Source organism: Myzus persicae, unplaced genomic scaffold (assembly GCF_001856785.1).
Source record: "Myzus persicae strain clone G006 unplaced genomic scaffold, MPER_G0061.0, whole genome shotgun sequence".
Taxonomy (NCBI): domain Eukaryota; kingdom Metazoa; phylum Arthropoda; class Insecta; order Hemiptera; family Aphididae; genus Myzus; species Myzus persicae.
In genome coordinates this window covers 92,006-107,418 of record NW_019101180.1, presented here as the reverse complement: position 1 = coordinate 107,418, position 15,413 = coordinate 92,006, and the positions used below count along the sequence as shown (strand labels likewise).

General features: G+C 28.5%; 2 protein-coding genes across 3 annotated transcripts; both read right to left on the bottom strand.

The window, feature by feature from the left end:
• LOC111028075 (DNA polymerase eta-like) lies at positions 1–8,558 on the bottom strand. 2 transcript variants are annotated; one of them, XM_022306610.1, is made up of 8 exons: positions 7,851–8,558; positions 7,648–7,782; positions 6,757–6,953; positions 4,749–4,918; positions 2,880–3,103; positions 2,638–2,821; positions 2,405–2,574; positions 1–1,202 (listed from the first exon to the last, which is right to left on the bottom strand). In XM_022306610.1, the coding sequence occupies exons 1-8, from the start codon at positions 7,988–7,990 to the stop codon at positions 203–205; spliced, it is 2,220 nt and encodes a 739-aa protein (XP_022162302.1). In that variant the 5' UTR covers positions 7,991–8,558; the 3' UTR covers positions 1–202. The 2 variants fall into 2 exon arrangements, with proteins under 2 accessions (XP_022162302.1, XP_022162303.1); XM_022306611.1 differs by having other exon boundaries at positions 203–1,202; positions 4,749–4,915; positions 7,851–7,990.
• Positions 8,559–10,455: 1,897 nt separating this feature from the next.
• LOC111028081 (WD repeat-containing protein 36) lies at positions 10,456–15,413 on the bottom strand. Its single transcript, XM_022306617.1, has 4 exons — positions 15,198–15,413; positions 11,819–13,303; positions 11,481–11,749; positions 10,456–11,417 (listed from the first exon to the last, which is right to left on the bottom strand). Exons 1-4 carry the CDS (start codon positions 15,235–15,237, stop codon positions 10,581–10,583), a joined length of 2,631 nt encoding a protein of 876 aa, XP_022162309.1. The 5' UTR covers positions 15,238–15,413; the 3' UTR covers positions 10,456–10,580.

The following is a 15,413-nucleotide window of genomic DNA, read 5'->3' as shown; positions in this document are numbered from 1 at the left end:
TTAAAGTAAAATTACAATATATTCTATATGATTGTTAATTTAATCATTTTTACATAAAAATATTCTTTGAATAAAATACATAGAAGTACATTTGTTTTTTCACTAAACTATGTGTTACAAAATAAGTACGAAAATAAAAAAATATCAATCATTTTTGTTTTAAAATAAAATGCATTAAATTATAATAGGTTACAAGATATAATTAAGGGTTTAAAAGTGGTTTGAAGTATGATGAAATACTTGTGCATGGTTTTTTGGGATTTGAACTTGAAGCTTTTGAATTTTGTTTACGTTTTAGACCACCTTCATTTTTTTTCTTTTTTGTTGGTTTACTTTTGAGTATTCTATTATTTAATGGCTGTACAGGGTTAATAACATTCAAACTTTCACTCAATTCCAATGCTACGTGATGATCTATGTGCTCATCGTATGTATCAATATCAATCATTTTATCACACCTTTCGCATAATAATGTTATAGGAGCACATGCAATAGTATCTTCAACAATGAAAGATTGAACGACTGGTACTGACTCTATTCTTGCATCATCAGTTTCTTGGTGTTTCGAAGGCGATACAATTTCCAGTTTTCTTGTGAAAAAACTATCTTCTGGTTCAGTTATTCTGTTATGGTTATCATTCATACTTTTAGAAGGAGAAATTACATCAGAGCTTTCCATTAAAATTCCTACTGAACTTGCTGAGGAAGATTGATCGGCTGTTGTCAATTTCACATTTACTTGATTTTTAACTGGAGAGATAATTTCCAGTTTTTTGGTAAAAAAACTGTTCATGTCAAGCTTATAGTGATTTTTAATTTCTTTTTTAGAATTCAAATTTTGTAATGTTGAAGAAGTTAAGGAACTAGCAGAATTTTTTATTTGAGCAAACATAGTTTTTAAATTCTTTGCATCACTAGTACATGTTTTGTTCTTTTTTTCATTAGGGTGATTTAATGATAGCAAAGGTTGATTTGAAAGTGGTGCACTTGTTTTAGAATTAAATTGTTCTACATTAATTAGTGTAGAACTATCACTATTGATATTAGAGCAAGTCGCACTGTTTTCTTGTGTAATCAATTGAATATTTATATCTTTCACTTCTTTGGCAGTTCCCTTATTGAAATAATTGTCTATTGATGATTTGGCATTAATTTCTACAAATTTTCCAATAGCTACACCTAAAAAAGATATCGGATTTTTCCTGTGAACAATAAATATAAGAATTAGAATATTTTTGTAAGGAGATCTTATTATATAAAAAATGAATATTAGTTTATCAGCATATCAAGTGTGTTAAAGAACATCGTATATTAATCCCTATTAATTTAAAATATCTTTGTGATATATTTAGCATCTATTAGATCTATGGATAGACCAAAATATTCCTTGACTTTTAGAATAAGAAATAAACATTTTCCAATTAATAATAATATAATATCCATGCATGAGAGATATCACGACACATCGGCCACAAGTACCTATAATAAATAAGCTGGTTAGGCATTTGCCCCCTCCATGTCGTTAGAAGACCAGGTATAGACTGGTGTCAGCCTAGTTTTGAGCCACAAACCTTCAAACTGCAAACATGATTCATGTCATTGCTAAATAAAATGTAACCATGATTTGTGGCACGTGCTATGTGTAAACAATTATGGGGTATTTGTATATTATGTATTTCTAATTTATGTATATAAGATAATAGAAGAATTATAGTCTATGGCTGTAGATATTATATCCATTTGTTTGGATTAGGTATTGTTTAAAGTTTCAATTTTATTCATTAGAAGAAGGCTATTTGTATTGAGAAAAAAAAGTAATTGTAATTATAATGTAATTGTTAAAGAGCATTTTTTTTTTCAATTTCATATAAGTCGGTCAAATTTCTCGCCTCTAACCAAAATGTTTTGGTTTATTCAAGACCATTTAGATCTATTGACGCTCCCACAATCTTTCTTCACTTTCTCTAAGTATTGACACCCATCATAATCTCAGAATTATTACATTAAAAATATATATCTCTTATTCTAGAGGCTAGAAGTTGAACATTTTTAGAAATACATCTATTCAATCAAGAACAATTTGATCTTAAAAAAATTTTTTTAATGGTTTATTATAAGCTCTACTATTTAGATTATAATAATAAAAACCAATATATTTCCTGTGCTGTAAATATAAAAAATGACATCACTACTGTTCGAAACACAGTCTGGCAGGAAGGATAATTCCAGACTATTTTTGTCGGCACAATTTTGTGTTCTTTCACTAATATTCATTACATGATTATTCAAAATATTATTATCATAGTATTTTTTTCATTATGTGTTCAATGGCATTATAGCTAGAAGGAGAGGGAGGAAGGTTACAATGTTAGGTAATTATTTAATGTATAATATAAAAAAATACCAATGTAAAGACTTTTGATTTTCAGTCATGGTACATAATGATGAATATGCAGCATCCAATAGTTTGTTATGATTATATGTAGTAACTTCAGAACACTGTGATGTCGGCAATTTTGTTTTTTTATCTAAGTATCTAACACTGACGGTCATCAATGTTGCTCTTCTTTTATTCTAAAAAACAAACAATATTAATTTTCAAAATAAAATTGGATGAAATAAATAAATAATACTCACAGCTTCATAATCATCTTTAAGTTTATCTACAATATCATTCATCAATGTGTTCAACCACTGTTTTATTTCTTCTTTGACTTTTAGCCCTGTAGGGAATGACTTACAGCTGCCAATTGATTTGGGTATAAGTCTAGATTCCACAGGCTCATTATCTATACCTTTGGAGATTTGATACAAAAAGTTACTGAAAAAAAAAACTCATAAAAATTGTTCAATAGAAATATAATAAAATGAATCATTACCATGTTCTGTCATTAAATTTTTGTTGTAAATCATTAAGGGGTATTGCAGCTAAATCAGACATGAATTCGCAGTTAAATTCTTGCCTTATTCTTTCTCCCAGTTTACCTCCTAAATTTTTTATTTTTTTTATTGGTATAGTTTTAAACAAATTAGGTACACTAGACGGTGGTAACAGTGTTTGTTGATTAGGTTTGTGTAAGCCACACGCAAGCTTAGATAAAATCTGGAAAAAAAATGTATCAGAATTTATAAACAAATAAAATGTCTTAACACTTCTAAACTATACATGTAATATGTATATATGATATGGTAAAATGATGTTTTATCAGAAAATAACATTATTCGCCTGTTATTAATGTTATTTACCTACTAATGCGGAAATCATGAATCAATGTGAATAGCATTAATAACTTTATGAAATGGGAAATGTTGGTTATAAAATAGATTTCTAACAAGCGATGATAAGGACCAACAATTGACAATTGTTTGATTTTCTTCACGAAACACATTCTAACAAAATTTGAAACTTGGTATATGTTTTTAATTATTTATTAATTAATATCCGAATTCTTAACATGAAACAAATAAAACAAAAATATAAAAACTAATCGTATAACTGTTAGACATGGACAATGTGATCAAATTAGCAGATGTTAGACAGTTGACACTGAGGGAAGCAGTTAGAACCGTTCGGTTGCGGGCCCTCGAGGGTACCAAGGCTGCCATTGCAAGACTGGTAGCAACAATAAGTGTTGTGGCTGAAAAGCTGTGTAACAGTAAACGTCACAGCAGTACAACTAGTAGAAATATATAAATAATAAAAATGCATTGTTTCAATTTTTAATGTTAAGAAGATGTACTTTCATCATTTATAAATTATAAAATGTGAGATTCACGTGCATAACTGGTCTAGAACAATAATAAATTACCCATATATTTGGTCATTAACGTTAATTTCTGTTTAACATCATTTACCGTAGCGTCATAAAAGTATATATTTAATGTAAAATACGATTATAAAACAATAAAACTGTGAAAGTTAATAAGTTTAGTGGCGTAAACTCATATGCGACCCTGAAAAAAAAAATACTCTTGCTACTCCAAAAAATCATGTGTACCTACAGTTTTCAAACATTTTGATTAATGTCTATGGTCGAGATAAGTAGTCCAATAATCCTTTAATTTTAAACTTCGGTTCAATTTCAAGAAGTTTTCAAAAACATTAGAAAAAACAAAAGAAACAATTAAAGAAAAACAGGAATTCTAAGGCAAAACTAGTCTTTGGAAAAATCGATTTTGTTTTTACGATGCAGCACAAAAAAAAAATTACAATAGATCCATATTTTTTTTAATAAATGTTGTACTAGTATTTTCTATGCAATATAATAATTTGACTCTTTTTATGCAATTTTTGAATGGGTATAAACATTTTTCAATTTTTATTAGTTTTTTTTGTAAATATTGTCGATAAAAAAATGTTTGCCTGGTCAAACTTGATTTTAATATTAAGGTTCCTAATAAGTTAGATACAACATCATTGCATTCAAATTTAACACCATGCATAACAATGACTTAATCAAGACCTTGGGTACAGCAGAGCAGTATCACTTGCCCACTTTTTTAACACAATTATGCCCAGCCTTAAGTTATTAAATTTATTATATAAAAAAACCATCCTTAGGTGGAATGTGTTAATCTATACTTCTTACTGATTGTAACCCCAAGTATTTAGCCCAATTTATGCCACAGAATCAGTTCATATATTGTAGAATATTTTTAATATTGGAAAATACGACATTATAACTATTTCTAAAACATTATATTTTTTTATGTTGTATTTACTATATACAATTTTTAAATTAACAAACCTTGTTATTTGCAATTCCAGCTGAACAACGAAAACCAGTTTGTTCAAAAATTGATTTTCTTAATTTTTCAACCATCATAGCACCAATTGTCAAGCGAAGTAAATGGTCATCTTGTAACTCATTATTGTATACATCGTGGAGCCAAGATTTTAAATTCACACTTTTATCTTCTTAATAAAAAAAACAAATAAGTAAAATTTACATATTTTATCATCATAATTAAACTACCATTAATTGTTTTTTACAACGTACAAATAATTATCAAGTTATTTTTAATTTAAAAGATATTTCTACTTATAGGATTAATTAAGAATCTTTATGGTAGAAAAACTACAAGGAACAAAAAAGTGGATAAGTGGATGTCGTTCTGCTGTACATTTGGTGTCTGAATGAATGAATGGTATTAAATTTTAATTTGATAATATCATATTATCATTGTTTACGAAAAATAATTCTGAGCGGAGACGGTATGTCAGTTTAAGATATTTTATATTGTTATTACTTATTATTAATATGGTAGCTGGTAAGTTGAATTAATATTATTCTTAAATGTTAGTGATGCTGGAAAAATATTAAATATACCTATGTAAAATTGGGCTGTTTTGGAACCGAATTAGAACAAAATGTTAAACATTATTCTTTGTGTTAATATGCTCTTGTCCAAATTTGAACTTAAAATGCCTGTAAAAAAACTGTATTGATATATTTTTTAGTTACGGAGAAACCTGGGTAAGTGGAACCTTGTTTTAAATTTTCAAACCTTGGCTTATAAAAATTGAAAATTTAAAAAAATTTTAACTAGAAAATCATTTTCAATTTGATAAATATTGTCAAAATTTGAACTTTAAGCACTTATAAAAAAAAAATTGTGCTAATGTATTTTAATATTTTTCAACTGCTATTGTAAAAATATACATCAACAGTCTTATATTAAATTGTCATGCTTTTTGACCTAACCAGTAAAATTGTATTGACATTTATAACAAAAAATGAAAATTGAAAATGTCCACCAATAGCTTAAAACGAATCAAAATATTTTGAAAATTGTATCAAGAATATGTATTGATTAAATAAATATATGGTGAAAATTTCAAGTGTCCACAGCAATTCGTATTTGAATTACAACAAAATAAGAAAATCGCTACAAGAGAAATCGAGTAAAAACATCAACATCAAAAGCTCATGAAAATTGAATTTGACTTCCAGTAGGAATTATTTTTTTTTATAAAAGTAGACAGACTTATAAGGAATCTTGTATCAAATTTTTATATCTTTGATATAAAAAGAAAATTTTTTATGAATTTCCAACTTAATATAAATTGCTAATTTTCATGAATTTTACGAATTCCGTCGAAATTTTAAGTTTAAACGGTCATAAAAAATAATTATGGGTTTAAGCTCAACTTTTTTTTTAAATTTTGCGCCAACACCAACTTACGAGGAACCTTATATTACATTTACAAGTTTTTTGACCGAGCAAAAAGTTTTTTATCGACATTAGGTTAAAAAACAAATAATAATCAAAAATTGCATACTATAAATAGTTCAACACAAATCAAAATATTTTGAAAATTTTGTAGTGTATAGAAATTACTAACAAAATTATTCAGTGAAAATTTAATGTATCTATATTCATTTTTGTTAGGGTTACACTAAAAACTAAAATCATTATTTTGAAAACTGGTTTTGCGTAAAAATTCTCATTTTTCCTTAAATTTTTGTTTGTTCTTCTTGTTGCTTTTGAAAACTATTGGGAATTATAAATTTTGATCTCCCGATTGCACCAACTTTCATACCAAAAAAGTTGCTGTTGTAGAAAATTGAAGCACTTTTACTGCAAAAAACCGCGAGGACAGACACAAAAAAAAATATATATATAAAAGCACACATCATCGTAAAATCATTACATTCATTGCTCCACTCAGAATCTAAAATTTGTACACAGAAATATTCATAAAGCAATCATTTAGGTCATTTTTAAGATACATTCATATTTTGAATTAATTACCTTTTGAGTTATCATCTGAATAACCTTCAACAAATGTATTGGGCAGGTCATTTTCAGTTATTACATTATGATTAGTTGAAATGTGAAGGTTTATCACACTCGTTAAATCAACATAAGCTTCATCAATACTAGCTCTTTGCACACAAGAACTAAAGTCACTGAGAACCTCAAATACTTTTTGACTGGCTGTACGGTATCTATAAAGAACAAGTTGGATTTAAAAAGTAAAATTACTATAACATTGAAAGAAAAATTTAAAAATTCAAATGTTACAACTTCCAGCTCCATACTTATAAGTTATATTAGAATTTAAAAAAAGAAATTATAAGATAAAATATTTTTCTCAAAAATTTACAAAACAGTAACAAGTTATAGAAAAATATTTTCAAAAAAGTTACAACTTTTCAAATAATCAGTGTATTTCACATCTACACAATATAGATACCTATTTTAATTGTAGTTATAGTAAGGTACCAGTTTAAATTTAAAACATGAAAAAAAGTTTAGTATATTAAAATTAAAATATTATATACCAAACCTTGATAAATGTGTATGAAATAATCATTGTTTTTTGTGGTTTTTTTATGTCTAAATAATAAAAACAATTTGTATAAGGCTTACATTGAGCACCTAATTTTAAAAATTATCATGACAACTACCATGTATAGTACCCATGTGGCCACTTTGCTATAAATACTATATGGTCTTAACTGAAATAATGATTGCATTTAAAATGATGTAGGTACCTACCTAATTGAAATTAAATGAAATGTTAACATTCAACGAAATTTCTGGTAAATTTTAACAATCACAGCTATAAAAAATTCCAAACTTTAGTACATTCCCAGCTGTAGATATAGTCATGATACCTATCAAGTGAAAATATCTTACTTCGATAAATCTGCTTTTCCGTGCAGCTCCTTCACACGTACTAAATTTAAATCTGGACACGTAAGTACAGCGTCATCTCCCCTCATATGTCGGTTTACACCCTTTGCCCTTGCCTCATAATTCACTGCAATTATCCTGAAACAGGATAACATAATGATTCAATGCATGTCAAACACAAAATATTGTTAAGCACGACAACTCACCCTCCACCTCTCCAACTGTTGTATTGAACGACTGCAACCGGCTTTCCAGCCAACGACTGGTCGTGTTGAACCTCTACTTGACAGTAGAAACAATCCATGTCCACTAACGCTACCACTCGTTGGGCACCACTGTCATTCATGATTGAATCAAACAAATTTCACTTAATCAACAAAACACAAGCGATGACGATAGAATTGTGAGTCGTTTACAATGGTTTGGAAGTTACTATGTAACTCGTTTTCTATCCGTACAGAGATCAAATGACGACTTTTAAACAATAATGTTCAACATTTTATTATATTATATTATAAAATTTAATATAATATTTATAACATGTTATCGAACAGCGGTCGGACGATTTTTAAGTAAACGACATGAATCGGAAGGACAAATAATAAAATTATAATTAATTATGGCATTACAATAACACTATTATATTATAATTATTACAATATTTAGATGTTATATTCTCTAATCAAGTGTGGATCGAAAGCGATAATTTTGGAAAGGATTGGCGGCAAGATGATAATATGGTGATAACTGATAAGCGCTACCACTTTCTGACAGCTGCTGATATCTGGGTCAGATCCGTATTAGGTAATAAGAGTGATAGAAGCTCCGTTAATCGCTAAACATTTTCACTATAGGGTTTCGTGGTGTGCTTTGTATTTTACTATATTAATAACTTATGAGGAACCTATTGTAGCGCAAAAAGTTTTGCAAAAATCTATTGAAGTTAACTAAAAAGAAAGGAAAATTTAAAATGTTATGTTAAAGGCGACAAAAATATTTTGATACATTTTAACGTGTACCTACGTATGAAAAATTATAATATAAAATAATGCAATATTATGTAAAAATATTTTAATATTTTTTAAATTGTATTATGTTATGAAATGAGAAATTTTGTATAACATTTTCCAACTTTTTACCAAGTAAAAATATTGATATATTATTTATACAGTAGAAAAAACTAAATTAAATCGAAAATGTTAAAATATATATTTAAAAATCCAATAATCTCCACCAAAAAAAAAACAGTAGTGTAGTGTGGTTTTCATACTACCCTCAACAAGTTTTGTATTAAGCAAAATTAGATGCGAGCTTGGTACACTTTACGGATAAGCGTACATTTTTTACAGTTGATAATATCAGGTGACCCCTCATTCTTGATGTTTTTACTAGTGAAATCTTTTATTTAGATAGCCAGGATAGCTTATACGACTATCAGTGCAGACACTGCATTAATTCAAAAATAACGAATTTTTGATGATATTTTGTTATATTATAAAAATATAACTTTTATACAAGCTTTACTGTTTATTTTATAAATTATTACTCAGCTAACTTATGTTCCTGATTCCTAAGCATAAATAATTTACTATTATTGATACTTCATTGCAATTAGTATTTTGTAAGTTATTCATAATTCTGTTGTTTATTATAAACTATTTATCTTAATAAATGTTGCTTTATTGAAAACATAAAATTATATATTTATATTGAAGTTAATAGTTATATTGTTTAATATTAATACAAGTTTCAAGGTATATTATATATTGTTTTCTGTTCTGAATGAAATATTTAACAAGTAATAGGTTTTTGTTTTCAAGAGCTATTTTAGTCGTACATTGGAATAGACTAGATAGGTAGATAGATAGAAAAAATGAAAAAAAAAATTGTTCTACATCTACACACTTTAGAATTTGGGAACATATTATAAGCTTTATTTGAAAATTGAATAAAAATTACACCAAAATATTTTTCTTTACAAATTGTACGGGTAGATTTACCAAAAAAATCCACATGACTAGCAAAAATACAAACTATTATTTACACTCAATTTAATTAAACATTTATTTTATATCTAAGCAGATGGAGACGGAGTCACATTGCTAACAAACAAGCATAGGCAGTATTCTGAAGTACCTATACTCAAATACCTACTTATTTTAAATTAGTTACTTTTATAAAAAAATAATGGAACAAAGAATTTTAAATACTTTCTCAATGTGTCTGCATTTAAATACCTTTTCTTATTAGTCAGGTATTAATATTTTTCACTTTCAATTCAATCTCGTAAAATTTGACCAGTAGTCAGCAACCAACGATATGACACATGTGCTAAAACGGTGCGTTTTCGTTACGATTTTATTCCAACTTACTTGGAACAGAGTTTAATGTAATCTACAATTGTTTCATAATAGTTTTAGACATAACTTAAAGATATGTAATTATAAACATTATGCCAGTAAGCTATAAAAATGCATGTTAATTGTAACTTATTGTAATAAATATTGTACACTTGTACCCCCATTTTTTATAAGTGGACAACAACAAATTTATATTATATTCATTTTATAGAACTAAGTCCAAGTGTTTCCCAAACATATATTAAAACTTTTTTGTAGAGAGCATTTCAATTATGACGTCATAAGTAGTTTTATGTTTAACTCATTATCTTATACAATTTTACAAATCTAAAACATCGTACATAATATGAAAATATTAATAAAATATTTTTATAAATACTTATCAAGTTGGATATAATTTTAATATTGTACTTGATAGATATTTTTTTTTAATGCAAAGAAAATCAATAAATCAATTATATTGTTGTCATGTTGATGTTCAGGTAAATGTTAAGTTTTATTTTAACAATGTATTTCCTTACAACTGTATTAAACATAAACATTATACAAGTATATAAGAATTCAAATAAATGCTTATTAATTATTTTTCATATATTCTACAATACTAAGACATAACAAAAAATTATTTTGCAACTGTTCCCATGCATTATGTTTTGATAATGGTTCAATACTATTGATCGCTTCCGGTTTTTGAGCCAATGCACGTCCATTATATTTTAAAAATACACCCAAATAAGATTGTGATAATTCAAAATCTTTATTATTCGCAGTTACTTGTTTTAAAAGCTCTAAAAATTTTACCATTAGTTCATATGTTCCACCAGCTTCTGGCGACAAGCTTCTTACTTCATAGTTTAAAGCTGACGGTCCCATTAATTTTAATTGATCAAATAAAACTTGATAATCATTTAACGAAGTGGCTTTTAAAAGTTGTTGAGCAAAAACAGTTTGCATAAGTGTTTCAGGAACAACTTTGGTATTGGAATCTGTTTTACCTACTCCTTTTAAATCAAACTGAAAGTCTATAGATTGTATAGTAGGTAGGAAAAATGGAGCAGCAGCTGGAGCTTTTGGTGGTTGTAGTGGTTTGTTTCTTTTTTTAACAGCGTCTAAATTCAATATATTCTGCCATCTAGCATCATTTAGGCCACTCATAGTTATAGTATTTTCAATTTGTACTTTAGATATGTATTCATCTGTATCTTCATTAATAGGGCATTCTAGAGTTTCTTGATTGATTCCAGTCAATGGAAGAGGTTCTGTGATCTGATCTTCTTCAGTGATAGGTCGGAGGCTAACATGATTGTATAGAGTTTTATTAAACCATAAATATATTCCCAAACGGTCAGCATGTGCAGTAGCCAAATAGCTACCAGTTGGAGAAAATGTCAATGAAACGCAAGGTGTATCAACCTAAAATATTATAACAAAAATGTAATATTTACGATCCAAAAATTATTATGTTGAGAAGCTTACTTTAAGTATATCGACCATTGATGATGAAGGAATGTCCCAAGTACGGATAGTTGAATCCATTGCTGATGTAACTAGCCATCTAGAATCTGGACTAAATGTTAAATCAGTTATTGGACCTCGATGTCCAGTAAACTTCCTTACGATGGTACGTGTATCAATATCAACTAGACAAATGTCAAAATTATCTAAAGCAACTGCTAGAAACGAGCTTTCTGTGTGCCAGCTGAATAATGAAACTGTATCTTCCAGCTCCAATTTAGACAATAAATCTGAAAAAATTAATATATTATTAATCAAGTTATAGGCAAACAATATTTTTTTTAATAAATCTAACTAACTTAATTTTTTGAAATTCCAGAATTGTAAAAATGTATCTGAACCACCAGATACCATTATTTGATTAAGTGTGTCAACATAGACTCCACGTACATATTTATGAGCTGTTGGCTGTCCATAGGTTCCTCTGTGTAAGCCTGACTGAATGTTGAACTTATCAATGTGACCAGAACTGTAACCGATGACTGCAAAATTACCACAGTGTGTAAGACATGCACATGTGGCACTAATTCCTTTCTGTCCACTGACGTTTTTCTTAAATCTTTCATGACACAATTTATGCTCTCCCATTTTGCTTTTATCAAATGACCAAGTCGTTACTGTAGGTATACCTCGATGTACAGCAACAATGCTGTCCCATTCTTTATCTCGAGTGGTTTCCGAGGTGAATGTAGATATTGGAGGCATGATAAGAGGATCTGCCCATTTATTACCTTTTTTTTTAGAAGCTTTACGATTATATGATGCACGTCCAAAACTTTTATTTGCTATTTCAGTGATTGTGTTGAAGACACGCAATGATGAATCATTGCCAGAACTTAAAATACTAGCACCATCTATTCCATGAAAACGAATAGAAACAGGAGGTTTGAAATGACCTTCGCGGATTTTAAACAGACTGGCAGAACCATCAGACATGTCAAAACGCCACATTTTTAAAGAATTGTCTGAAGACGAAGTCACGAGGAGTGGTTCATCTGGTAAACATTGGAGGCCACAAATAGGTCCATGATGAGCTTTAATTATTAAACTGTCAACTTTTCCTTCTTCGAGATTCCAAACCACTACAGTGCCCTTGGGGCTACCAGTTACCATAAGTTGTCGTTTAATAATAAAACTGATACGTGTGACCGAGCCCCAATCTTGTGTAAAAGTTATGTTGGATACATCGAACTTTAAATTGTGTAAAATAATTTTTCCATTACTCAATCCTATTGCCATCATATCTTCAGCTGGAGCTGGCTCTAAGCTGGTCACACTACTATTCCAGCCCCCAAATTCATATATCATGGATCCTGTTTTTATGTTCCATAGCTGTAGTTTTCCTTCAGCCGAGCCAATTAGTAATTTATTAGTATATGTTGGCGGATGGCATATAGCTGTTGCAGTAAAGTCTAATTGAATTTCTTTGTATATACTTTCAGTTTTCACATCCCAAATTTTGAGATTTCCTGATTCATCAATAGACACTAAATTAGCCGCAAACGGAAACAATAATTTAATTGCTGCTTTGTGACCAGTATATGTGTGTTTTAGTTCTATACCACGTCGCCATGCATAAATTTGGTTTCCACAACTAGTATATACCAGGTAACTATCTGCAGCCAAACATGTGATGTCCGTCTCATGTTGTGGGCTTACAGATAAAAGCTGAAACCTATCAGAACTGTAGGTGTGAAAGGCACGTCCGACACATGTGATTATGAGATTTTCTCGTCTGAGGTTTATGTAACGTGTAACGAGGGGAATCTCATTACTCACATATCCTGAAAACAATAAAAGACAATTTAATATAAATAACTGAACTATTATACTAAAATGAACATCATAAAACTTGTAATTAATACTTGTAAATTGTAAGACAGAAATTTAGATGGTATTATTTCATTTATATTTATGTTTACATATTTTATTGTATTATTTAAACTAAAATATAAAATATCTTTTAATGTCACTGCCTAGTAAATTGTATGCTGAATCTATAATATTCCTATTTTGTGATCATATTGTTCAAATGAGAAAAATTGGAAAAATGCTCAACTGCTCAATGCTTTAATTTAACTATAAATTAATTTCGTAATCATAATTGGTAACTTAAGAACTAAATAATAATAAAAAACTATGAGATTTTTAATTTTAAAATTGAGTAGATATAATATCTATGGAAGTTTTATTGGAAAACAATAGTTTTTATGATATAGGTACCTGGAAATATAACATGTTAAGAAAATTATGACAAAACTAATTAGGCAAATCTAACAATCCTATACTCCGTTTACCGATATAAAGTAGTCACTTCATACATATGACTGAGGCCAAGGAACAGGGATTCAGGTGGTCCTGGCAGGATATGACACACATTGGTTTTGAGAATAACAGCATTCTCTCGAAAAATAGAGTATATTTATTAGTGTCTAGTTAATATAAAGTTTTATAATGTGAAAATTGTTTTATTTATGTTGGTAGTCCATTACTCAGCAATCCAATATGTTTGTAACCAATTCAAATATTACTTGATACTAAAATATTTTTGTGCCAAAAAAATTGTATTTTAGTGAAAATATTATTACCTATTTACAAATAAGCACATTTTTGTGAAATTAAATAGATTTAGTAAGCTAAACAAAAAATAAAATCTATTCTAACAATAGGTACCATCTTAGAAAATGAATAAAAATAATTTATTCTATTAAGGTCTATTATATAATATTTAGGTAGGTTTTATAAAAACTCAACATTTTAAAGCTGTAATATATTATGATATGCATTCAAATGAAATCATTAACAACACTAGAAGTAATGCCACTGTTGTTTATCAGTAGAAAACGGACTTTATCATAATTAAAATAAAAAAATATGTGCATAAATAGGTACCTATGGAAGATTAATTTATAAAATATGTATAGAAAAAATGTAAGTGTAGGTGGGTCCCTAAGTAAAAAAATTTATGGAAAATACATTAAAGAGAACTATTTATAATATGAATAAAAAGTACAAAACAATAAAACTGGAAAGTATAAACGTTGAGTAATTTCTTATTCAAATAACAGTATTGAAATATAAGTTCTCTAAGCAACTTGAATGTCAAATCTTTATTAGGTAGGTCTTAAAATATTTATAAAACAACTTAAAGTATGTTCCGCATTTATTGATGTAATTGCTTCATATTTGAAGTGCATGATGTTGATGAACTATAATTTATTCTAAATTTAAAAACAAATACATAAACAAATACATTGTAATGCATGTTTAAATTTGTTCTGTATTTATAAGTATTATACAGTGTAGTTCTTTGGGCCCTATCGGTAATCATAAAAAGTAATCATTGTCGTTAACAAAAATACAGCGCTATTTTAGTGTTCTGTATCATAGGGTTATTAATAATATTAATGATTGATGGACATAAATTAATTAAACGAAGAAAAATATATTACATTATATCACATGCAAAGAGCATTTAACAGTGTATACGATGGCAAGCGGAAAAAGGAAGTGCTCGGAGACCATTTGAATCGAATGTTTTCATATGTAACTAGAGCGGTAACCACCATTTACGAAGAACAACGATTATTAATCAAACAGAATGAATAACGCTGCAAACACGTCAATGTCGTCGTCGTGAAGGCCACGTGAAAAATAAAAATGGAAAATAGTACTCACCGAGAGCTCGGTTCTGTAAGAATATTTTACTGGACGACATCGCTCAGTACGGCGATGCTTTTAATACCGTTCTGCCTGTGAATAGAGCTCGTTGACCTGAACACTACTTGTCTTTCTTGCGAATGATGGGCGCAACAAGCAAATTAAGAGCGAAAACCGACGACAATCCAACGCACGTGCACAGGAACGCGTTCGTTATCAAGTATCAACAAACAA